Below are 26468 nucleotides of genomic sequence, written 5' to 3'. Positions count from 1 at the left end.
AGTGTTCAAAAGCACTGCATCCACTACAAATATTTCTATTTATTAGAAAATAATTTTTTTTTTCTAACTTCTCGGTAATGATTTCATGTAATTTAAGTGCTTAACTCAATTAATGAGAATGGCATATAAATGTGTATATCAGATGTAAAACAGAGTTTAAATCATTATTTTATTTATTTAAACTCTTATTGTGAACATGCACTATGTTTATGATTAGTAGTCATAATGAATGTTAAAGTGGTTTTCCTTCATCTGTTGTCACCATAGGTGTTGCCAAGCGGCTCCGTCTCAAATGTTCGTTCGCATGGCGCAGAGTTTGCGTGCATGTGCGTGAATTTTCTCATCAAGTTAGTTTTTATAAATCACAACTTATGCGTGGGAAGTGGCGTACGCCTCTGTCAGGGCCTGTTTTGTGCGACGCAGCGGTTATAAATGAGGCCCCTGGTGAATTACTGTGTCCAAGACTATCTTGCCACAGCAGAATGAGGATGAATGATTGAGAGGAAGCTCTTGCAGGGCTTTGTTGACAGATAGCGAGGTGTCTATTGAACATCTGCTTTTGAAGCCTGGTTGATAATTGTCTAGCTGGTTTTTCTATGAGAAGAAAGAGGACAGAAAGTGAAAAATAGTGTCTATTAGTGTAAGGTTATGTGCTTTTTAAGTAGTGGATAACTGATACTAGGAGATATGGCTTGTAGAAAATGGAGGATAGGGTCAATAAATCTGTGATGTAAACCCTAAAATTTGTCTGTTTACATGTTAAAAATGGCAATATTTATTTTTCAATTTTCAATTTCACAGACCAAAAACACCAACATCTGGATACATAATCAGGTAATGAGAATATTCAGTCTATCGAGTGAGTTTGGTTAACACTGCGTGTGTATCGCTTTCCCTCATGTGTGATTTACTTTTGCAGAGGCGTTTTCAGAAAAACCGATACCAAGCCCACATCAACTCCCTCCACCAATGGATATGCGTAAGAGCATTCGCTTTTCATGTTAGAAACCATACTAGTTTCTATTGACTTTAGAACATCATATTCATGATTACATTCATACAGATGTAGTTTGTTTGCAAATAAACTGCATTGCTAATATAAGATGTGGTCAAGTACATGAATTTTAATAGTATGCTGTTTGTTTCTCCTCCCTTAGCGGAGTGAATAGCTTCACCAAAAAGCCATCTGATAGTTACAAGAAAATGTAAGTGAGCTGAAAACACTCAAGCGTATGGGTCACGCATTTAAAGCATTTGAGCTCATTTTTAGAACACCTTAATAAGATTTATTTCCATAAATATTAATTTCCCAGAGCCCCTCACACGATCCGGCCCAGCAATGAAAAGACAGCGCTCTTTGAACCAGCTCTGGATCCAGAAGAAATGGAAAAGCGGTGAGAGTCCACACACTACAAGCGGATTAATCCAAGATGATTTCTTCATAAAATAACCTTTCTGTTGTGTGTGTGTGTGTGTGTGTGTGTGTGTGTGTGTGTGTGTGTGTGTGTGTGTGTGTGTGTGTGTGTGTGTAGAAAAGAGGCTGCCATCGGTGTGCTGAGAAGTTCGGCATCAAATCGCCGTTCGTATGTAATATCTGCTGCAAAGAAATATGGGTAAGTGCCTTGTTAAAAAATATGTCTTCTGAAATCTCTGAAATACAGAGATGAAATGTTTTTTTTGGAAATGTACCAGGGTAATCCCATTATTTTTGGTTGTGTCCTGCACTCTAGGTGATAATATGTTCCCTTTAGGGCTAAATAAAGTAAATATGTGTATCTCTCCAATAACAGCTGTTGTATCTTGAGAGAGTATCGCCACTTTTTGGGGGGGGGGTCTGGATAGGAGATACCACTAGTAATTGGTGAAAATGTTAGGATGAATGCACATTCCATCCCTCACTGCACAATGTTCACATCTAATATTTCCAGATCTTTGGAGAAACCAGACAACTCTGATGAGACGAGCACATCCTTTGTAGCCAAAAGGTATGTGGGAAATTTCTGAGTTAAACAGGACAAACTGACTAAATGAAATAGGGTTGAAAGAGGTAAAATGGCACAGCTGATGATATGGCAGAAATTAAGCTTAATCATTATGTGTATATGTTTCCATTAATAAAAATGAGCAATGAGTTCAAGTGTCCCACTGTATAACCCCTGTATTTTATTACGTTTGCCCTCATCCTCATTCCTTGTGCATATGATTGACGTGATTGTAGGGTAGTCATCAGTGGCGAGGATGATGACACTAAGGCATCTGTGCAGTCTGTGCCTCAGCAAAGGTAAACTACTCAACATCTGTCATACAACTGCAGGCTCTTATTTCTTGTTTTACACGGTCTCAATTGCAATTTTACTGTATTTACAGTGTTAAATCGAGCATTGAACAACCAACTGCACCAGTGGTGAAGGAGGTCAAGCCAGCCGCACCTGAAACTAAATCTGAACCTAAAACTACACCTGCCCCTAAACCAGCGCTTGAAACACAAACAGCTTCTGAACCTAAACCAGTGGCTGATCCTAAACCAGTGGCTGAAACTAAACCAGTGGCTGAAACTAAACCTACAACACAAACTAAGACAATAGCTGATCCTAAACCAGTTGAAACTAAACCTTCAGCACAAACTACAACAGTAACTGAGACAAAACCCACAACTGAACCTAAACCAGTTGAAACTAAACCAGTTGCTGAAACTAAACCAACAACACAAACTAAGACAATAGCTGATCCTAAACCAGCAGCTGATCCTAAACCAGTGGCTGAAACTAAACCTACAACACAAACTAAGACAGTAACTGATCCTAAACCAGTTGAAACTAAACCTACAGCACAAACTACAACAGTAACTGAGACTAAACCCACAACTGAACCTAAACCAGTTGCTGAAACTAAACCAACAACACAAAGTAAGACAGTAACTGAAACTAAGACAGTAACTGAGACTAAAACCACAATTGAACCTAAACAAATTGCTGAAACTAAACCTACCACACAACTTACAACAGTAACTGATCCTAAACCAGTGGCTGAAAGTAAACCAACAACACAAACTAAGACAGTAACTGAGACTAAACCCACAACTGAACTTAAACCAGCAGCTGAACCTAAACCAGTGGCTGAAACTAAACCAACAACACAAACTAAGACAGTAACTGAGACTAAACCAGTTGAAACTTTACCAGTTGCTGAAACTAAACCAACAACACAGACTAAGACAGTAACTGAGACTAAACCAGTTGAAACTAAACCTACCACCCAAAGTACAACAGCATCTGAACCTAAACCAGTTGCTGAAACTAAACCAACAACACAAACTAAGACAGTAACTGAGACTAAACTAGTTGAAACTTTACCAGTTGCTGAAACTAAACCAACAACACAGACTAAGACAGTAACTGAGACTAAACCAGTTGAAACTAAACCTACCACACAACTTACAACAGCATCTGAACCTAAACTGACTAAACCAGTTGAAACTTTACCAGTTGCTGAAAGTAAACCAGCAGCACAAACTAAGACAGTACCTGAGACTAAACCAGTTGAAACTAAACCAGTGGCTGAAAATAAACCTACCACACAAAGTACAACAGTAACTGAGACTAAACCCATAACTGAACCTAAACCAGTTGCTGAAACTAAACCAACAACTCAAACTAAGACAGTAACTGAGACTAAACCAGTGGCTGAAACTAAACCTACCACACAAAGTACAACAGTAACTGATCCTAAACCAGTTGAAACTAAACCTACGACACAAACTAAAACCGCAACTGATCCTAAACCAGTTGAAACTAAACCTACAACAGCAACCGAATCTAAACCTCCAACTATAACTATAACAGCACCTGAACCCAAACCAGCAGCTGAAACTAAACCAACGACACAAACTAAGACAGTAACTGAGACTAAACCAGTTGAAACTAAACCAGCAGCTGAAAGTAAACCAACGACACAAACTAACACAGCAACTGATCCTAAACCCACATCAGAACCTAAACCAGTGACGCAAACAAAACCAGCATCTGAATCCAAGCCGGAGCCGGTTCCAGAGAACAGGTTTGCTCTAAATATTCATATTAACTGAATTTAAATCATTGCATATCTAATGTAAATATATAAGCCTATGTGTCTATAGATAAACTCATCCAGCACTACATTCTGTTGATGCATTTTCCTGATGTTTCTTGAATCCCTAGCAGTGCTAAGAGCCTGATCGAGCTGTCCGACACACTGATATCCTTCAGCACAGAGCCGGCCAGGTACAAGATGATCCCATTAATATATAATATCCCCGTCATATAAAGATTACGTTCATTAATCTCAGTGTCATTCATGTGTAAAGGGCTTTCATATACCATACAGTATTAATGAGTGAGTGTGCTGATATTGTCGCTGACCTCTGACCCCACTGTCATGTCCATTTATTGCAGTGTGATAGTAAAATGCAGTCAGATCCACACACTCACTCTTAGAGATATGAATATGGATACACTGTCCATAAGCAGCATTAGTTATAATTGTGGAAATGTGCATTTAGTTTCATGCACAAACATATTCAGAGAAAATAGGCTAGTGCTTTAGTTTGTACAGCTATACTACCAACAATAGGTTCGTTGTTATGCTTTATATGGTTTTCCATTTCTTTTCTAAAGGAAAGGCCTAAAATGAAAGTTCAGTCATTGTTTACTCACCCTGGTGTTGTTCTGAAGCCGTATGACCTTCTTTCTTTTTTCAAACACGAAAGGAGTTTAAATGCCCTGCTTGTGCGTGTTTATATAGCCTACGTGACCCTTTTTTCAAGCTTTAATAAAGGGTGTAAATATAAAACGATCCCATGCTTAATATTTTCAGTGTTCTGAAGACGTGTGATGGGTTTGGCAAAAAACAATCTGAAATATAATGTATTAATTACTTAGCGAAATTTTTTTTTAAAAACGAGTGGTCAATTCTTCATGTGAAATCATTTTAATGCCGCGTTTTGGAGATATGTCACATTATTACACTTAATACCCCTATAACAAGTAGAAGAAAATATGTAGCCCCGCCCCTTTTCAGCGTTGCGCTCGTCTTTTAACTTCCGGTAGCCTATGTATTTTCACAGCAATCTTGCGTATATGAATGAACTGCTCGTTTTAAAATCTTCCTGGTCTACTGACATTTGTTAAGACATCTGCTTTAAACATTACAATGCTCATGATAACTTTCGTTAACTTTACATTAAGTAAATCCACTTCAAAAGCTAATTACTCCTGGACAGCAGCGCCATAGAAATATACAGAGCGACCGCAAAAACGGAAAGTTCAAAGACAATACTCTAAGATGGCGGCGCCGTCGATCGTTTCTCTGGCGCATAAGTTCTTATAGGAGACGTCCCATACTAAATGCACACCTCACATGAAACAATTTTACTGCCGCGTTTTGAAGATATGTCACATTAGCCTATTACCGTTTACACACCTATAAAATCAACCCGCGGCAGGTTAAAAGAAGCCCAATTTCTTAGTTTTTTTATTTTTAATCACAGCATTGATAAGCTCAACTCAGTGATAACTGTGGTGGGTTAATATTTTGTTTTGGAAGTGATGCTAGCAGAATTTTAGTGTCAGGTATCATTTCAAAATGTTTTACTGTAACAGGGCTGAAACTGTAGCCTAATTCACTACTCTGAATATTTGCCCGACATGTTATAATTATGTAGCAATAAGTCTGCTGGCATGACTTTAAAGAGCATTTTAAAAAGTGCTGTTCTGTAATAGACCACAAGAGGACACAAGAGTTTTATCAGAGACTTGATGATGAATCTGACTCTAGGAGATCATTCCTCTATTTCTTGTTCCCTCAGTTCTGGCCAAGTGGATCCAGGAATAGATCTGCTCAGTCGGGATCTGCTCATGGACAACAGGTGAGAGGGGCTGTGTGCAGTTATACTTATTATTTACATTATATTATACACCCCTGAGGAGTGTAATATGCAAAGCTGAGGTTATGGCCATTCTGCAAAAATGGATGCTTCATAGAAATATGTGTATAAAATGAGTTGAACCGAATGCTGAGGCTAAATTCTACTATAGACTTTGACACTTCAGTTCACAACCTGTCAAATCACTTATAGTATATTGACATGTATTTATAATGCTTGAGATGGCATAATGCAGTAATTATTAACACAACACATTATTTACATGGGTAAAATCTACTAGTATAGAACGAGTCGTTGAATGATCTGGATGTTTCTCCTCTAGTCCTCTTCCTAAGACGGAGAAAACACAACACAGTCTGGATCTGCTTGCTGACGATCTTATTCCCTTCAGCACTAAAACCACCAGGTGATTATTCTGCTCATCTTCACCTTTTCTTCATTACTTTGAAGAATTGTTCAAAAGCAGTATAAAAGAAGCTCACCGAACCATTGAAGTGTAATAGTTTCATATTCCTTCTCTCAGAAGTTGTCATAAAAACCACCCAAACATACACAGATTCTCATGATCTATTTGCTATATTAGAGATGGTACATGTGTTGATCATAGTACACACTACAGCCTCAGCACACTTAAAGCTTTTCAACACATCACGCGTCCACTTTGCATATGTTCCTGAGCTCACCATTAAATCTGTGTGAAATGGTTTATGTTTCAGCTCAGCTGATGTGTTCGATCCATTACTGACGGAGGGTGAGCCCACGAAGAGGTAATGAATCTGACGTGAACGTGTGTATCCCCAGTGTTTATCAGTCTTGTGTGTTCACGTCTCTCTCTCTGTCTGCTTGTGTCTCTCAGTCCTCAATGGTACCGTCCTCCTGTGCTGGACCCGAGGTGATTCTGCAGATCAGTTTGATAACTTCATGATCATTATGTGTGCCATGATACAGTTTGTCATAATAGTGTATATTTTAATGTTCAGTTCCACAGATAAACTCAATGATTTTCAGAATCCTATAGACTTGGTTGCTAAGTGAGTGTTTAAATCAATTCACATGGACTATTTTTAATTTAATTTATAATCAGGGCTTGACATTAACACACGCCAACACGCCAAATGCGTGTGTATTTCAGCAGTGCCGTGTAACAGTCACTCCTACTTGACACTTTAGCTTTCAACACTTTCAATAGTAGTCTTTAAAAAGGATCTGAAATAATGAACTAAGTGTAATGTAGTGCTGTCAAAAATATCGATTTTTCATTACATATCGATACTGGAATATCTGAAACGCTAATTTTCCACAGAATATATATACAGGATACCAGCATCTCTTTCTCTCTCATGATCTCTCTGACACACAAACCCGCCTCTCCTCACTCACTCCAGTCATTTGCTCCGGATGAATATTGTTGCTGTTACAGGGCTTGAATTTCAGCGTGAGATTGTGTATTTTGATGGGTCTTTGTACCCAAAGTTCACACACATAAAGCTGCCTCTCAGGACTAAATTGAGCTATTTTTCACTGTTTATTGCCCTTAAACTGTCAAATACACTCAAATAATGTCAAAATGCCGGTCTTGGCGAGTATTCACGTAAACACATTCAGCTCTGTTTTAAGTGAATGTAAACAGTTGAGAAAGAAAACACACGTGTAACAGTATAATGGATCCGTGCGTAAGTTCTTAAAGTGACAGCAGCCTAATATTCCTGCCGCCAAATTATGCGATAATATTACAAATATCTATATGGGAGTTTTTCCCAATGGCATCGATGTCAAAATTGTGGCCAGTGGAAATGCTGAGTGGCTCGTAACTTTAGAAAACCACCATCCACAGTGACTGATGAGCAAAAAAGTGAATGTCAAGCCCTGTTTATAATATTAAAGTTCAGAATGTCATTATACACTATGCATTTGATTAACCAGTAATTTTAATCTAGATGTTTTGTATTTTATTAATAGTTTGCCAAAAGATGCTTTGGTTTCCTTGGCTGAAGATGTCGTTCCATTTGACACTAAAAGGTAATTCGTTTAATTATTACTAGCACAATTCATTTCTTGAGAATCATGTCTGTGTTGATTCATATTGTTTGCATTGAGATCTTTGCTATGAAAAGTCAATAAGATAATGGGTTAAAGTGCCGGAGGTGGAAGTGGCAAACCCAAACCCAGCCCTAACACTGCACCTGAGCGGCAGATACACTCTCACACACACTGTCGAGCGCTCGTTCACATGTGTGCTCTCGCTCTCGGGGAATAACACTGCACTCTTTCTTCACAGGAGCGACTGGAGCACAGCCATGGACAGGTAAAGTGACAAGTCTTTGATAACTCATAAAAACATTGTTTTATCGCTCACTATTTAACTTCCCAAAACAATAATGCAAGCAAATCCGACTATTCATATGGGTAATTGAAGAAAACTAAAGATGCTTTCACATCATTTGATACTTTTGATGTAATTATATCATTGCTTTTTATTGTCAAACTTTCTTATCAACATAAACTGGGTGTGTTGATATAATAAATGAATTAAACATTATTCATTTTGAGATTCAAGATTCATATTTGTATGTTTTTCAATAAAAATAATAATTATTGAGAGCATATGTTCTTACAAATATTACTTGTATAATATTAACTTCCAGATTTATTGCACATTTTGTGCAAGAAAGTTTCCACCCTCATTTATAATGTTTAATCTTTGCATTTACACACTTATGGGGGCTCTTTGAAGTCTTGATAGAGGTTATTATTTATAAAAAATAAATAAAAGGAATGTCAGGCATTTTTAAAATAAGGGTTAAGAAGTATTTACAGTAAAACCATCATGTAATACTCATATATTGGTTAAAAGGGTTAAACTAGCTTTTCCTGTTCAGCACTGGAGAAATCTAGGCCAGGTTCACTAGGATAACATCTACATAAGTGCAGCCCTGCTTTATGTCTTGTGTTACTCATTGTTTCTTCAAGGATCTCACTGAAATATGGACACTTTAAAAATGCCGCCTTTCTCTCCTATCTTCACCATAGATCGCATGTTTGCAGTCAAACTAAACAGTTATGCGTGATTACACATGATTTACATAAACGTACAGGAGAAGCTTCACAGTCGTGTGATAGTGTGTGTGTGTCGTGCTGAGACCAGATCACTCACAAACTCACTGTTTTGTCTTGTAGTAACAAAACCAGCTCTAAAACAGTGGCGAGTTCGGTCCCGGAGAAGTTACCCGAATCTGAGTCCAGGAAGTAAGTGTTCTTCCAACGAGAGCCGATTGTTTAACCGGATTATTGTTGTCCTGTTGAATGCCTGATCTCCTTTGTTCTGTTTTCTAGGGGGTTTGTCTTTGTTAAGGAATATGTGAATAATGCACTGCCCGATGACAGGTAAGCTGAAGGCATTACTTTCTTTGAATAATTCGATTCTCAATTGGTTTGCTTCAGGATCCAGATTTAACACTCAACACAATACAAAAAATGGCTTGCATTTGATACAAAAGTAATAGAAATATTTAAAAAATCTGAATCAAAATGACCATGAAATGCATGGGTGAAGAAATCCGTGCATATCCGATTGAAATCCGATCAGAATTAGCTAATGTGAAATGCGATTTTTACAAATCTGTTTCGAGCTACAGTTCATTCATATGTGCTTTGAAATCCTATTCAAATCGCATTTCTGTAAATCTGTATCAGTCTGAACGCTCTGATAGGATTTTACGTGGTTTATGTGACTTTCTCACGCCACGTAAAACATGAACATCAGATGTTGTTATAGGAAACATTGTTATAGGAAATTGTTTCGCCGGCAATGCTGTGTTGTTGTTGCAAAGAGCCGGACGAGCAGAAAATGACACTATAACGGAGACGTATTTGTGAACCGACGGAGACTAGTGCAGAATAAGCCACTCAGCCTCAGGAAACACAGTAGTCCAGCGCCGGCTACACATGTCCATGCTGTGAAACAAGACAACATCTCTATTGCAAACCCCATGTTGCTGCTGTTGGTGTTATTGCCATGTTCCTACCAACTCAACATCATGGCCATAGAAACCAGTGCAGATAATCCAGAAAACGAAAGAGATGCAAGGACACACAAATCTGATCTGAGCAGTTGCGATACACGGTTCCCGGACAGCAACAGTGTCGGCCCAGATCCGGCCCACATCTGGGCCGTGAGGAATCCACGTGTACTGGATCTGGGTGTGGACATCAGTAATTTTAGATCAGATTTCAGTCGGATACACAAATAATCGGATTTGGACTGACAGTGTGAACGCAGCCTGTGTTGCTGTCTGGACTGTGACCTGTTTTTATCATGACTGTTATATATCATGCTGGATCAGTACAGTGTCATCTACCATATTCCCTTCTTCCCTCACACAGCAGCTCCTCCGACTACGTGTCTTCAACATCCTCCAGCTACAACTACAGCAGTCCCAGCAGCCACTACTCCAGGTACACCTTTATAACCACTGAACATACAGTACGCCACTACTCCAGGTACACCTTTATAACCACTGAACATACAGTACGCCACTACTCCAGGTACACCTTTATAACCACTGAACATACAGTACGCCACTACTCCAGGTACACCTTTATAACCACTGAACCTACAGTACGCCACTACTCCAGGTACACCTTTATAACCACTGAACCTACAGTACGCCACTACTCCAGGTACACCTTTATAACCACTGAACATACAGTACGCCACTACTCCAGGTACACCTTTATAACCACTGAACCTACAGTACGCCACTACTCCAGGTACACCTTTATAACCACTGAACATACAGTACGCCACTACTCCAGGTACACCTTTATAACCACTGAACCTACAGTACGCCACTACTCCAGGTACACCTTTATAACCACTGAACCTACAGTACGCCACTACTCCAGGTACACCTTTATAACCACTGAACATACAGTACGCCACTACTCCAGGTACACCTTTATAACCACTGAACCTACAGTACGCCACTACTCCAGGTACACCTTTATAACCACTGAACCTACAGTACGCCACTACTCCAGGTACACCTTTATAACCACTGAACCTACAGTACGCCACTACTCCAGGTACACCTTTATAACCACTGAACATACAGTACGCCACTACTCCAGGTACACCTTTATAACCACTGAACCTACAGTACGCCACTACTCCAGGTACACCTTTATAACCACTGAACCTACAGTACGCCACTACTCCAGGTACACCTTTATAACCACTGAACATACAGTACGCCACTACTCCAGGTACACCTTTATAACCACTGAACCTACAGTACGCCACTACTCCAGGTACACCTTTATAACCACTGAACCTACAGTACGCCACTACTCCAGGTACACCTTTATAACCACTGAACCTACAGTACGCCACTACTCCAGGTACACCTTTATAACCACTGAACCTACAGTACGCCACTACTCCAGGTACACCTTTATAACCACTGAACATACAGTACGCCACTACTCCAGGTACACCTTTATAACCACTGAACCTACAGTACGCCACTACTCCAGGTACACCTTTATAACCACTGAACCTACAGTACGCCACTACTCCAGGTACACCTTTATAACCACTGAACCTACAGTACGCCACTACTCCAGGTACACCTTTATAACCACTGAACCTACAGTACGCCTCTACTCCAGGTACACCTTTATAACCACTGAACCTACAGTACGCCACTACTCCAGGTACACCTTTATAACCACTGAACCTACAGTACGCCACTACTCCAGGTACACCTTTATAACCACTGAACATACAGTACGCCACTACTCCAGGTACACCTTTATAACCACTGAACCTACAGTACGCCACTACTCCAGGTACACCTTTATAACCACTGAACATACAGTACGCCACTACTCCAGGTACACCTTTATAACCACTGAACATACAGCAGCTCCAGAAATGCACACACACGCACATTCATGCCTTTTGTGGGAAATGCACAATATAGTATTATATATGATTATACAGACTGTTATTAGGGCTGGGTGCTTTTCACAATTCAATTAAATTGCGATTCACAAGCTAACGATTCGATTCAGTTCCGATATAGTTCAAGATTGATTAATCGTGATATACAGGTACAGTACAGAAACTCTCTCAACTAATGTTGTAAACTAGACAGGGAACCCCAGTTGGTACATCACTATTAAAGGTTAAACTGATTTGTATAGGCACTTAAATTACACATAAGAAAGTTTTTATAATAATTACTTTTTAACAACATAATTATGTTTTTGGATACCATAAATGTTTAAATGATGGTTAACATTACAGATGTGTTCAAATATGCATTAAATATTGAAGAATGGGTTAAGAAAAAATAGTGAATATGCAATATAGTGCTCCAAATAATGTCAAAATATCAAAATAATGCTCTAGAGGTATTTTTCGTGTTAATCATTGAGTTTATGGTCATTGAATGGCTTTTCTGAGGTGAAATTAGTTTCAGGACGTGTTTCGGCGGCTGAAACACTGAGTCGGTTACACGAGACATGACTGAGTTCAGTGAGATGTTCTGCATCTTCGGATGTTCACTGATGTTGATTTGCTGCTGTAACTTGTAGTAAAGAGGAGGAGATGACCGGTTCATCTGTCACACACATTACAGAGACACAAACACACATTTATTGTTTGACATAAACATTTGCAGAATGGGAAAAGTTAGACTTTTTCATATAAAAAATAAAGCACAAAGCTTCCTGCGATTTATTGAATGGGAGGCGCTGATTTGTTCATTCATCAAATGAAAACAGGACGATTCTTGGGATTTAGGAATCGGTCTCGGTTCTCCAACATGAGAATGGACTGAAACTGAGAGCCAGTGCTAGCGTCACTGATGCACTAGCGGTGTGAGGGAGTGAATGGACGTTTTTTTGGTAACACTTTCCTAGAAGCCCATGCTTATAATGAACTATATACTTATGAGTATTACTATTCTATTAATATATTTATAAAGACTCATTAAGAGCATTATAAGAACAGTTATAGATACATTTATATTATTTTTATAATTACTTATGTCATGCTTTTTCTTTTTTAATTCAATTATTTCAGTTTTTCTTTTATTACAAGAATTATTGTTCATTAGTTGCGTTTACAAGTAAACAACTTAAAATGTATGATGAGCTCATCTTCATGATTTCTTAACATTTGCTTTAGGAAAACTGCATATGTCTTCACTTAAAGTCATTAATGATGCGTTTATCGAGTTAGTAACTGTATTATCACTCACAATACGTATTTATAAGAACACAACACGGCTATTTATAACAATATATTCACTTATTTGACAGAAATAAATCTGAATTACTAAAAAGTTATTGTAACTATAATATAATAACATTATAGCATTGCAGGTTGCATCTTTATAAATGCATTCATGGAACCAAACGACTAATTACTAATTGCATGACATAAGTAATTATAAAAATTATATAAATGTAACTATAACTGTTCTTATAATGCAGTATAGGTCTTAATGAATAGATTTATAAAATAGTAATACTTATGGAGCTATAATTTATAATAAGCACTGTCTTCATAGAAAGTGTTTTTTAGTTAGTCACATGAGCCCAAACTAACGCCCTCATGTTGTCTTCAGTGGAGATGTGACGCCATGCACATACTGTGGAGAGCCGGTGGGAAACGACGCTAAGATCACCATCGAACACCTGAACATATCCTGTCACCCGTCCTGCTTTAAGGTAAGATCCCATATCCGCTTTCTTCCCCAGACTCCGCGCTCATTTGTATGGCACAATATGCTGGATGCTTGTTTGGGATACACTATCCTGTATGACATCATGAAAATGTGTATTAAATGTCTTCCCTCCCCACCCTAGTGTGGCATTTGCAGTAAACCAATGGGAGATCTGCTGTACAACATGTTCCTCCACCGCGGGACGGTTCACTGCGAGAGCTGCTACTCCAATGTGCTGTGAGGAGATCTGCCCCAAACACACACACACAACACACACGTGACTGTCTCATCTCAACATCTCAACAGCACACACACGTGACCAACACAAGCTCCTCCTCCTTTCCCTCACTGACGCAAGCATATCCTGTAACACTGTGGAGAAGCTTCTGAACATGTTCATCACAAGGTTTTCTAGAGCTAGAATAGTAGGAACGCTATTTTGGATATTTTTTATTCTGTTCCTTTAAATGTTTAGCCATCAAGACAGTAAGAATGCATGTGTCGTCGTCCTATTTAATCACCGGAAACCATTTTGAAGAAATTATCTTATTGATGTAATGATTCATTATGAAAATATGTATCCTGCATCGCTAATCAGAATTACTGTAAAGCAACACTCATGAATAAAGTTGTATTCTCATTTTATTGTTTTGTTACAAGATTGTGCAGTAGAAAATATAAATATATAAATATTGCATAAAAAAATACTGAGGTATGCAAACAGTTAAGATATAAACAACAGGTCTCAGGAGTTTCATAGGAAAATCACATGAATAATTCAACAACTGCAGGTCAAATATCAGTCAGAAATCAAAAGGAAAATGTGCTTATTGACACATATTCAGGACTTTAATATACAACCTCCCCCTCATCCACAACACATTTACATTACTGGAATGTGAAAAATGCTACTAAAAAAAAAAAAAATTCAGAAATGCTGCATCACCATTAAAAAATAATCCAGATACAATACATAAAGGACGCATTTGATTATTTTATAATATATAGACGAGTTATAATATATAACTCTCATGACAAAGTCAACCCCCTCTCCTCTCCACACACAAGTCCTAAAACAATCTTTTCCTTTTGATTTTTGAGGTGAAATGTGTAGGGATGCAAAATATGAACATTTAGTCCAACACCGATAATTCTTTATATCCGAGAGCCGATAACCGATATATACAAGCCGATAAATCTAAATCCAAATATTTATATAATGTTTGCGAGCCTGATTACAAAAACAAAAGTCTCACCATTAAAATCCATGTCCAAAACACACAATTATGATGTTCTCATTACTGTATGTAGCCGATATGACAGACTCATATTTAAACCACCATGATGAACAGTGCGCATCTGAAGAGAAGAAAATAATCCATTATTCATCGGCTTTAATATGTCGGCCAAATTTTCTTATCGAGCCGATAACCATAACATTAAAAATAAACATATATCGGCCGATACCGATATGGTGACATCATGCATCCCTAAAAATGTGACCTGATGCATTTCGTGAGATTCTCTTAAAAACTCATGCAAATAAATGTTGATCATAACTGAGATCCTTCTGTGAGCAAGCCTGAGCGACTGAGACGCCCTCAGAGCAACATAAGCGTTCATAGTGAATATAATGCAGAATACTGATGGGAAATATCGGCATGGAATGAGATTACTGATTGTGAGTGTGTCCGTTTAGTTAGAAATATCACAATATGTGCACAAACTTCAAGAGAGGCTCATCCGCCATGGGTGGCGAATCACGACTGCCGCCAGACACACTCCCCTGTCCTGAGCTTGCCCCGGGACGTGAGCTCAGGGTCGCCTGGCTCTCCTCACGGCGATGCTCTGGATGTGCTGCCACAGCCGCGACGGCTCGGACTCGTTGTGTCGGATGAGCGACTCCAGACCCTCGGCCTGATCCAGACTCTGCCAGTAGTCCTGCGGCCACATCTGGAGCCAGCTGAGGACACACACACACACACACACACACACACACACACACACACACACACACCACAGACTCATCATCAGCTGCCAATGCTGAAACAGCAACATCAAACAGGAGTCACAACATGTTTGTTTAGGCTGTGTTCACACTTGTAGTAGTTCAGTTCTCTTGGTCCTTCTGATCAGGACCAAAAGAAGAAATAATGCATTTAGTCCTGGTTTTCTTAGCATCCACTGTCATTTTTAACACAGAACAAAATAATAATCTGCATGCTGCTCGTATGCATGTTTATATGATCGAGAACTGGAGAAGAGCTTATAAAATGTGTGAAGGAGTAAAACATTTGCACACAAATGAAGATTTGCTGCGACGAGACTCGTTTCTGACGCCTGAACTCTGATGGGCAACAGTATCTCAATACTTTCTGGGATTTTATCAGTATCCATAATTTGAGGATAATTTTCTGAGTGTTATTGTGTTTGTACCTCTGTCATGGACAGAGACTCCTAAAGTTCCTGATCTCCTTCCTATTCTGTGAGGTGGGCACAGCAGTGACAGATTACATAGATCTTTTACCTTTATAAAGCCATTTTTTTTTTACCTAATTAAATGTATGCATCATATTTTGTCTCAAATTCTTACATTTAATCGATAAATTATATTAGAATAATAAGACTGTTTAATGAAGAGGAACATCGATGAGTTTAACCTGCACTTACACATGCAGAAATAATGTTCTCATGTCTTAAACATAAAATGCTGAATATTGAAAAGAAACTATAAATGTGAAATATAAACAGCAGCAAGTCATTCAACTGATGCGTTCATTCAGTAATGTGTTCGTGAGACGCAAAACAGTCCTGTGCTTTTGTTTGGAACTATTTTCATTGGTGAAATGGAGCAAAAACAGGCAATATTGTGTTTAAAATGTTAATATTACTTAATATTAACTGAACTTGTTAATCAAAATCACATGCTAATATTTGGAGAAAATATTGGCACTCTTAGTGTGATTTTGATTAACTATATTAAATGATATATTATCGCAGACAACATATATCACACACCCCTAGTAGCGCCAATGATGAGAAACACCAGGTATGTCTGAGCATTCTGTCCTTTTTAGGGTCGCATCTTGTGACATCACGTCCTGTTTTTGGTTTGTTCAGGTGTCTTTGGTCATTGTTGGATTCATATTTCATTCGAACCACACCAGAGTTAGTCTGGTGTGCACCAGGGTTCAGATGGCAGCGTTCACACTTCTTCAGAACAGAGCAATCGCACCAGAGTTTGTTTTAATCCAACCAAACACGCACACACTCTTAAAGGCCCCCTGAAATAAAACTTTAAGTTTTTTAGATTTTAGTATGAATATATCAGCCTTAAAGGGTTAGTTCACCCAAAAATGAAAGTTCTGTCAGTAATTATCTATTAGCCAGATCACTCCTCCACAGGCTTATGGACACCTTATCTTGCTGGCCCAGAAAATGTATTAAAGACATTGTTAATATAGTCCAAGTGACTCCAGTGGCTCAATCTTAAGTTTATAAAGCGACGAGAATACTTTTTGTGCGCAAAAACAAACAAAAATAATGACTTTATTCCACTTTTCATTTCCTTCTCTCTGGACCTTGAGTTTTTTTACATAGTGTAATAGCGTAGCGCGTCTGTGTTTCACGTCACCACGTATCACACATGACCAGAGTCGCCCAGTAGTGAGCCTACGTGGTGACGTGCAACACAGACGCGCTACGCTTAAACACTACGTGAAAAGACTCGAGTCCCAGAGAGAAGGAAATGAAAAGTGGAATAAAGTCGTTATTTTTGTTTGTTTTTGCGCTCAAAAAGTATTCTCGTCGCTTTATAAACTTAAGATTGAGCCACTGGAGTCACTTGGACTATATTAACGATGTCTTTAATAACTTTTCTGGGCCAGCAAGTTATAGTGTCCATAAGCCTGTTGAGGACTGATCCAGCTCTCAGATTTCATCAAAAATATCTTAATTTGTGTTCCAAAGATGAACGAAAGTCTTACGGGGTTGGAACAACATGAGGGTGAGTAATTACTGACAGAATTTTCATTTTTGGGTGAACTAACCCTTTAAGGCTATGAATAAGCTGGTGTGTTCCAAAACAATGACAATATTCACATTTAGGAGAGATAGGCATTCAAAACTTACAGTCTGTCACTTCTGCTAAAATGGATATTAGATTTTTATGACATCACCGCAGGCTTCAGCTTCTCATCACATCTTGTGTCCAATCAAATGCTCTCTAGAATCTAAAGCTCCGCCCCCTCTGCTATAAACACCACCTGGCCGAAGTGATCGTTGACACGTCACAGAGAAATATATAACTCTGGACCACAAAACCAGTCACTGAGATTTATGCATCATCTGGAATCTGAATAAATAAGCTTTCCATTGATGTGTGGTTTGTTATGATAAGACAATATTTGTCCGAGATACAACTATAGAAAATCTGGAATCTGAGGGTGCAAAAAAAAATTATGTTTGCAATTGTGCTGCATTCACTCACAGAAATACATGTTTTGTATATTTACGGTAGGAAATTTACTAAATATCTTCATCGATCATGATCTTTACTTATTATCCTAATGATTTTTGGCATAAAAGAAAAATCGACAATGTATTGTTGTCTATTGCCACAAATATACCCGTGCGACTCGTGACTGGTTTTGTGATCCAGGGTCACATGTGTGTTGGAGTGTGTGTTCGGTTGCTCAAGCTCGAGTTTTATTCAGTTTTCCGACTGTACGTTAGTTAAGAACGAAATGACTACAACTCATTCTCACCTCTACTACTGAACTCAGCGTATCATCAGCGCTCGGATTCGCCTCCATGGTGCAGTCGTTACTGAGGGAAACTAAACGCTATTGGCTACTTGAAAAGGGGGAGGAGCCATTTCATTACGTCCCGCCTTAGCTTCCTGTTTCAGTGGAAATTAAGTCACACAGAGCTGCGCGGTCAAGACACTTCAGTGAGCCTTTAAGAGTGAAATGCACAGATTTATCAAATGGTGATTGGGAGAGCAGTGTTCACCTGTCGTTCGGGTCGAGGCTCTCCAGCGGTCCGTGTCCAGGACTGGGCAGCGGGCAGCCCATGTGTGAGCTGTTGGCCATCTTCGGCTGAGGAGGCGGGTTCAGCCTCGGGTTCTTCCGGTGCGCTTTCACCGCCGCCAGACGCTCGTTCTCCCGGTCACACACGAAGCACTCGAAGCCGTTCAGGTAGTTGGGTTTGCTCATGTCATTGACGCCCCACTCTCGGCTCTCCAGCCCCTCCAGCAGACGCAGGTTAGTGATGCGACTGGGCGTTTTGTACTCCAGGTAACGCGAGTACGCCTCGTCGTCTTGATCCAGAGCCTTTAAGAACTCCGCCAGCTCTCGAGGAGAGGGAAAGTCATCCACGAGGATAGCGGAGTGATTGTTGGGCAGCCAGTCGGACACCGAGGACGAGCCCCGGTACACGGGCACGCAGCCCTGGTGCATGGGCCGCCACAGCTTCTCCGTCATGTAGTCCGGGCACAGGCCGTTCTCCAGCGCCAGGTGGAACTTATAGCGGCCCACGAAGCGCATGAAGCGCGCGTCCTCCCCGGTGGCTGTGCTCGTGTCCTCCAGGTGCTCGGGCAGGGGTCTGGTGTTAAGGCACTTCCCATACGAGTCAATCTGAGGAGGAGACACAAGTTACTAGAGCTGCACAATATATCGAAATATCGCAAATGTATATATCGAGATATGCATATCGCAACGGCTTGCAATAACTGGGGTCATGAACAAAAGACAAAGAGAAAATCACTCACTGCTCTTGGCTGAATAACTTTTATAGCTTTAATAAGAATCAGGATATATATAATGCATATTGTGAAAACTAAGCAGTGTTTTATTTTACATTTGATTAATCAGTTTCTGTTGTTAAATAAACCTAATGTAGGATAACCTGAACCCCTAAACCCCCTGTGGATTACACTGATGTCAAAATAACACTTCTTATGCCACAGTAAAACACTGATGTTCACTTTCAGAAGTTGAAGGGATGTTTTCTTTTCACAAAAAGAATGTGAAACACGTATGTAGGTTATATAATTATAAAGATATTAAATATCGTGCAGCCCTAAAAGTTACACTGCGTTCTTTAGTAAATCCTGACAGTAGTTTTCTAACGCCAAAAGAGGATTTGCACTGGAGCGAGATGTTAGTAAATCTGGCCCTACATATTTATCATTATCATAATAGTAGTTACCCTCCTTGGTGTGAACTCGTTTTTAGTGTTTTAAGATAAAAAACAAAAACATATTTGATCTGGATGGATGGACTCAACCTCCGAAGCTAAAAATCTGAAACTAGCAAATTGGGGCTAAGGTGTTACAGGGCTCCAGACTAACTTTTTTTATTAGGAGCGCTGTAGCCCCTGACTTAAAATTTTAGGAGCGCAAGCAGAAAATTTAGGGGCACACCTTAAATCACCTTGCAATGCAATTATTCACATTTTCCCCCAAAATAACTGTATTACTGACAAATGCTTTGATAATAAATAGCCTTAACGTACAGAAATTACAATGTGCAGTTTTATTTTAAGTTCACAGGGCTCCAGACTAACATTTGAGGGCAGCGGCACTAAGTTCTACAGAAAGTATTTGGTAGCACTGTGGGATGACAAAGCACTGAGCTTAATTTGAGGTGTATAGATAAAGTTAACTTTAATTATTATCATTCATAATGTCTTAATATTAATTCAAAAGCAAAATGAGTGACAAAATAGATATTAGGGAGTGAAAATAGCCAGTAAGCGTCCTCTGCAGCTATGTTTACAATAGTAATTTAATCTTTATCTTTTTTTTTTTTTTTAAATAAGTGTGAGTTTCCCTACTTCTTGAAACTTTTAGTTTTATAAATAGGTCTTTAAAGGATGAACAAAAAATGTTTGGTCAACACATTATTAAAAATAACATTTAAATATGATAATATAGTTTTGAAGTGCTGGAAAAATATGTGTAGGCTACTGTTATAACCACAGTATACCATAGTTACAGTTAGTGTTACTACAGTAAATCCAAGGTGATTGTTGCTGATCTGTGGACCTAAAGCCTTCAATAACTTGTTCGCTCATTGCACATGTTTCTCCTGGTTTCCACGTCAGCGCTGTTTGATCTTATATGGTTTATAACAGAGAATTCTGCGTCAAATCTTAATGTTTCTCACTGGATCTCGCAGCAATGTTATTAATTCTGTCACGAACTCAATGGATTTCTTCACTGGATCTCCACGATGTAACTGTTTCGCGTGATCGCGATCGGCCCGCGACTGGCGAGAGGAGCTCTGCGCTGTCTATTATTGGTTCGAACTATTAAACGGTCTGTGAAGCAGAATGAGTGCTGAGTAGCGCAGTTTTTTCCACTTTCATTTTGTTTTTATTTATTAACATGTCACGGCACACTCTATGCTTGAGGCTGAGATTGAGTGTTTAAACTGCGAAGTGCCTGCACTGTCTGCAAACTTCGTTTTCCCCGCAGTTCTGGGGTAGCCACTGCAACATTCGCAGCTCATGGAGTTCATCTCCTTACAGTACCTCAACCAGCTGAATTCTCGTAGCCAGTCTTCCCGAAAATAGTGGGTTCAGGCCTTTATCACCTTACAAACCTCTGACTCTGAATCATCATCATCCGATTGTGTCTGTCCGTGACATTGATATTTGTCTCCGTCTCCTTCCCACGGACGTTTACGCGCGCTCGATTATCTCTAGGACCCTCCCCCTCCACACATTAGCCAGTTACAGTGGCCATTCCCTATTCTTCTCACACTCATTGGCCTGCCACACATTCCAGATTCATTGACGCGCCCAGGCCCGGCGCCACGAGGGGGCAAAAGGGGGCATTGCCCCCTCAGATCTGATTTGTGCCCCCTCAGTTTCATTTTTGTATTCATGGTTACAAATGAAATGTTTAACCTTTTGAGCTGTACAGTCCCATATATGGGATTTTTTTTTTTTTTTTTCTGTGCCCCTGAGAGTACGGTCCCACATATGGGATTTAGAATGTTCAGTGACGTGACATAACTGCCAGATTCAAACTGTGCTTTCGCGCGTTGGTTGGCGCCGCTGAGCCAGAGACGGACGCGCTCAGCGCTGTCATATATCACAGTAATGCAGTGTTTTCAACCTCATAATGTTTATTTTAGGTTTCAGACATTTAAATACACATAAGCACTAGTAAAACAATACATTTGGAGTTTGTAAAATACACACTGATGTCTGTGGAAGCAGCAATAATAATCTATTCAAATATAATTTGCCGACGTGTGTTATTCACATCAGACAAACACAGTGGAAGTAACTATAAAGTAGTTTACTCTATTCTTCTATTCCACTTTCTTGCATGTATTTCGGGAGAAATTGATGACTCACAGGATTCTCAGAACTGCGGCGCAAAGAAACAGCCATCTCACGTTATAGATCAAGAAGATCAAGATTATTTATAAAGGGTTTTAAATGACCAAACACACTCACATACACATTTTTGAGAATCGGAATATCAGATAGTTGATGACATGGTAAGCAAGTTTGTGAATATTTTGAATAAAAAAGGGAAAAGGAAATAAAACCGATACGTCTGCGGTGTGTCACGTGACAAATATGACGCGTCGCCATGGAAACATTAAGGGGGGAACGTTCTAAATTCTAAAATAGCAGTCGCCTTGAAAAAACTCACTATGGGGAGTCAGTTAGAATATTAAAATTAAGCGTGAAAGGGTTAATATATGCATAATAAATGACGCTGGCTTATCTTTTTTAGTAAGCAAGTTATCAGTGTGTATTGTTCATTGATGGTATAAAGTTAAGCCCCCTTAACAATTTCACATGCCCCCTCAGTCATTTCATCCTGCAGCCGGGCCTGGACGCGCCCCTTCCACGTTTAACGTGAAAAAATAAAAAAATAAATTACTGGTCGCACATGTGCGACTGGGTGTAAAATTCAGTCGCACACTCTCAAATTTTGGTCGCAAAATGCGACCATTTGGTCGCAGTCTGGAGCCCTGTGTTATGGTGTTCTTGAGGTCTCTAAGGCACTTTCCATTTAAATATTTTTACTAATGTATGAAAAAATTAAAACTGATGTTTTGCATTTGATATCTTTTAAAGTCTCCATGTGGTGAAAATCCAGCTTTTAATGTTGTTTATGTGTCTATGTGGTGTTTTTAATATGCTTTAAGACAAACCATGTGTAAATTCATAAGTCGACAGCATTGCTGAGTCCTCCTTAAAACTGCAGTGAACCAAAGACAGTCTCAAAAACACGCTTTGAAATCGCTGGTGTTTCTGACGTCACAAACTACCTTGTAACCAATCAGATCAACGTGTGATCGTCAACCAGTGGATCTCTGAGCTGAGCGAGTGAGTGAGTGGAGGTGGGGCTCATTTACATATTCATATAAATGAGGCAAGGGTGTCGAGTTACATTCAAAATATTTTAAGGCATGAATATTTTTTTTTCCAAAGAAAAAACGTTAAATATGTCAGTTTGGTGGAGTTGGACTGATTGACTACAGGGGGTACTCACCTCTATGTGCTTCATGAGCTCTTGAACGTAGCGGTCCCGGTCCGAAGGCACATCGCAGTGGGACTGCATGTAGAGCACAGGGGCGAGACCGGCCCGTCGCCAGCGGTTCTTCTCCAGCAGGGGGACAGCCGGCGGCGCCAGAAGATAATCCAGCGAGGGCAACCACTGCAGCGTCAGCGGATAGTCCGACTCCCGCCTGAACGTGGCCGTGTAGTTAAACAGCCTGATCCCAACACTGTGCGACAGAAGGTAGTTGTTCATGGGAGACTCCTCGTGGAAAAGCGCCCAGGTTTGATGGGGCATTCGTGGCAGCGGAGCCTCGTACGCACGGAAGTCTGTGCCGTAGAAAATAACGGATGCCGTGCGACGATACAACTGAACTTTCCGGTTGCTGGTGACGAGGCAGGACGAGCGGGAACAGTCCACGCGCTCCGTGTCTCCTGGGAAGTGTGGGAAGAGATTGGCGCTCCACCACAGGAGGATGGGCAGCTCTTTGCTGGGCCGAGGGTCAGTGTTTCCAGGGCCGCGGTAGGAGCTGACTGAGGCGAACTCCATGTCGGTGAGGGCACTCTGGGGCTGGAAAACACCCCCGTCCCCTGCGTCCCCCGGCCCCTGTGCCCTGCAGAACAGCGGGAACGCCGCGATAATCCACAGGCGGAGCGCCATAGCCAACCTGAGGAGGGAAAGGACACGCGAGTTACACTTCCTGCACCCGTAAACTTCATCCACACCGGACTGTGAATATTATTAAAGCCAGCATGAAACAGAGGTTGCACTATTATGCCGTATATCTGAGTGAAACATAGTGCTTCTCAAACAAGAGCAAATGTGTGCGGGGCTTCATTTTGTCTGTGGGGAATTGATTGGATGGTTGTGGTTTGCTATTGGTGGATCTCATGTGAGTGACAGGTTGCCCCGCCCTCGTCATCAGAGAAGAAATGCTGAATTAAAAAAAGAACCGTTTTCAAAAGTTTGGGTTTTCAGGCACACAAAACGCTGTAGTCATGTAAACAAACAGTCAAAACGGATAAAAAGTTTTACATTTTTAGTTGAGAACTGTGTTGTGTAAACAGCCCCTAAAATGAAAATTAAGTCATCATTTACCAACCCTCAACAATGCAAGAAAATCACTCGCATATGCGACCAAATTTAATGCTAGGCGACTAAAACATTTCTTTAATTAGACATTGGCTAGTAAATTGTACGATTTCAGTCACAGTTTGAGGCAAAAATAAATAAATTTGCTTGACAGCGTGCCCTCTATCGCTCTCTCTCTCTCTCTCTCTCACACACACACACACACACACACACACACACAGTGAGAGAATGAGAGAGGCTTTTACACATACCATGTAAGGAGAACTGACGCTGTCCCGATTGGGCCAGTGCTGCATCGTCATTAAAGTGTATCATTTGTGTGTGTTTTTAAGCCTGGCCATTTTAAACATTCAAGCGAAAAAAGACACGGAAAAAACTCGCACATCCGAAGCACTCACTCAGAAAACTGCGTCTGACAGCACTTTCACCACGTCTTGTGCTTGACCAGACAATTTCACAGAAAATAAGGTCAAAACATCCGTCTTGGCGAGCATCCTAGTAAACAGACAGTTATGTTTTAGTGAACGTGAACAGTCGAGATAGTAAACGCACGTGTATCAGTATATCGGATCCGTGCATTAGCTCTTAAAGTGACAGAGGCCTAATATTCCTTGACTGAATAACTTCTGTAACTTTAATAAGGATTAGCCTAATCTATATTTAATTAATACAGTGAAGACTATGCAGTGTTATTTCAAATTTGATTATTCAATATCTGTAACTAATCTAGCTGTAGATTATCTGTACTGTTAGATCAACCTGAAAAACACTGTTTATTTCATTTGTATCTGTTCTATTGTGCTTATTTGTGCTATTGCTTGTAGTTTCATTATTTTTCTTATTTTATTACACACTGTTTACTTGTGTTTAATAGCATTTAAAATGTACATTTTATACTAGATTTATCATTTTTTTATTATATTTACATTGTTCTTGCAAAGATGCAAAAAAAAAAAAAAAAAGATGTAAAAAGTCTGGCGAGTAAAATAAAAAAATTGTATTAGCCAATAGCGACTTTAGCCTCAGTGTGTCCGTAGAGGGTTGATAATACATTACATTTCGGTTTGGTTTCCCCAAACCCGATCATAAACCCCCAGAACACTCGTAATATACGACACGTGTCGCAGCGAATCATTCTGGGATACTTTTGCGTCTTTTTAAGAAGTCGCTATTCACTGCCTTTATATAGAACTTTTTTTTTTCAATTCTCCTTTTGTGGCCCTAAAAAGAAAGAAAGACAGGCACACAGCATTAGAACAACGCCAGGGTGAGTAAACAATGACTTAATTTTGATTTTAGGGTGAACTGCCCCTTTAACAATTCATCCCCTCATTTCTGTAGTATTTCTGTATTAATAGCAACTGCTAGATTAACCTGAAGAACTTAAAACAATGTTTATTTCATTGGCATCTTTGTTCTGTTGTATTTATTGGTCTTATTTCTTTTAATTTGTTCATTTAAACCATATTAGCCTAGTTTCTGCCTTGGTATATTGAAATAAAGAATTGAGAAATTACACTGGTATCTAACATATTAGTGTCGTAACAACCTTATTTATCAGGACACAAGGTTACATGGGTCAGAAACAACGAAAACTATTTTTTAAATGATTTATTTATTTTTAGCAGGGCCAGTGAAAACTTTGGGCAAGTAAAAATCTGAATCGCTGACCCATCCGTGTGAGTAAATAACCCTTAGCGCTGAGCACTGTTTAATATTCAGAGTGTTTTAATGAAGTGACTTAATAATAAACATGCAGTGACCGAACAGAAGAAGATGTGCAAACACAGTCATCTAGGGCTAGGCTAACTGTTCAGCATTTTGGGCATTGTGCTCTCAAAACCTATAGGTGCCGCATTTAGTCAACATATTTGAGTATCACAGTACCAAAATTCAGTATTCAGCCTACATAATAATAATTTTGGGCACCATATGCAACTATTATTTCTAAAAATGCCTTTTGTGTTACAAGCACAGCCAAAGAAGAATCTACAAACACATTTCCCACAAACACAGCCGCTCGTTTCCCATGCTTTCTTACTTTAGCTCAGGACAGACGCATGTTGTGTTGTTGCTTTCCCACTGTTTCTCCTCCTGTAGGATCAGGATCAGGATCAGGAATGATGCTGTGGCGTGTGAGTGCTCTTCCTGCTTTGAGGAATGCCAGAGGGAAAAGCTGAGCATTACTGCC

The 26468-nt window shown here is 39.7% G+C and overlaps 2 protein-coding genes across 3 annotated transcripts in view; one reads left to right on the top strand and one right to left on the bottom strand.

The window, feature by feature from the left end:
- znf185 (zinc finger protein 185 with LIM domain) overlaps nt 1-14298 on the top strand; it is a 17117-nt gene extending 2819 nt beyond the window's left edge. Inside the window, exons 5-25 of one of the 2 annotated variants that reach the window (XM_081383281.1) lie at nt 802-834; nt 920-979; nt 1158-1205; nt 1314-1394; nt 1533-1613; nt 1929-1985; nt 2219-2281; nt 2368-4056; nt 4197-4259; nt 5843-5902; nt 6243-6326; nt 6637-6687; nt 6777-6812; nt 6901-6951; nt 7880-7939; nt 8199-8225; nt 9098-9166; nt 9254-9304; nt 10304-10375; nt 13558-13660; nt 13799-14298. In XM_081383281.1, coding sequence (XP_081239407.1) covers nt 802-834; nt 920-979; nt 1158-1205; nt 1314-1394; nt 1533-1613; nt 1929-1985; nt 2219-2281; nt 2368-4056; nt 4197-4259; nt 5843-5902; nt 6243-6326; nt 6637-6687; nt 6777-6812; nt 6901-6951; nt 7880-7939; nt 8199-8225; nt 9098-9166; nt 9254-9304; nt 10304-10375; nt 13558-13660; nt 13799-13897 — 2938 coding nt within the window. In that variant the 3' untranslated portion in view covers nt 13898-14298. The remainder of the gene's footprint in view (nt 1-801; nt 835-919; nt 980-1157; nt 1206-1313; nt 1395-1532; nt 1614-1928; nt 1986-2218; nt 2282-2367; nt 4057-4196; nt 4260-5842; nt 5903-6242; nt 6327-6636; nt 6688-6776; nt 6813-6900; nt 6952-7879; nt 7940-8198; nt 8226-9097; nt 9167-9253; nt 9305-10303; nt 10376-13557; nt 13661-13798) is intronic. The other variant, XM_081383282.1, reaches the window with a different exon arrangement.
- Nucleotides 14282-26468, bottom strand: pofut4 (protein O-fucosyltransferase 4). Its single transcript, XM_081383292.1, has 4 exons — nt 26319-26468; nt 23180-23852; nt 18670-19292; nt 14282-15619 (listed from the first exon to the last, which is right to left on the bottom strand). Exons 1-4 carry the CDS (start codon nt 26459-26461, stop codon nt 15472-15474), a joined length of 1587 nt encoding a protein of 528 aa, XP_081239418.1. The 5' UTR covers nt 26462-26468; the 3' UTR covers nt 14282-15471.

This window comes from Scardinius erythrophthalmus (genome assembly GCF_964197995.2).
Source record: "Scardinius erythrophthalmus genome assembly, chromosome: 13".
NCBI classification, from domain to species: Eukaryota; Metazoa; Chordata; class Actinopteri; order Cypriniformes; family Leuciscidae; genus Scardinius; species Scardinius erythrophthalmus.
This window is presented reverse-complemented; position numbering and strand designations above follow the sequence as displayed.

What these genes read in the sequence shown, in the direction of transcription:
- pofut4 (XM_081383292.1), bottom strand. Translation starts at nt 26,461, where the DNA reads ATGCTCAGCTTTTCCCTCTGGCATTCCTCAAAGCAGGAAGAGCACTCA. An exon ending in AGCTCATGAAGCACATAGAG is followed by an intron (nt 19,293 to 23,179) that starts GTGAGTACCCCC and finishes TCTCCTCCTCAG; the next exon opens with ATTGACTCGTATGGGAAGTG. An exon ending in AGCCTCGACCCGAACGACAG is followed by an intron (nt 15,620 to 18,669) that starts GTGAACACTGCT and finishes GTGTGTCCTCAG; the next exon opens with CTGGCTCCAGATGTGGCCGC.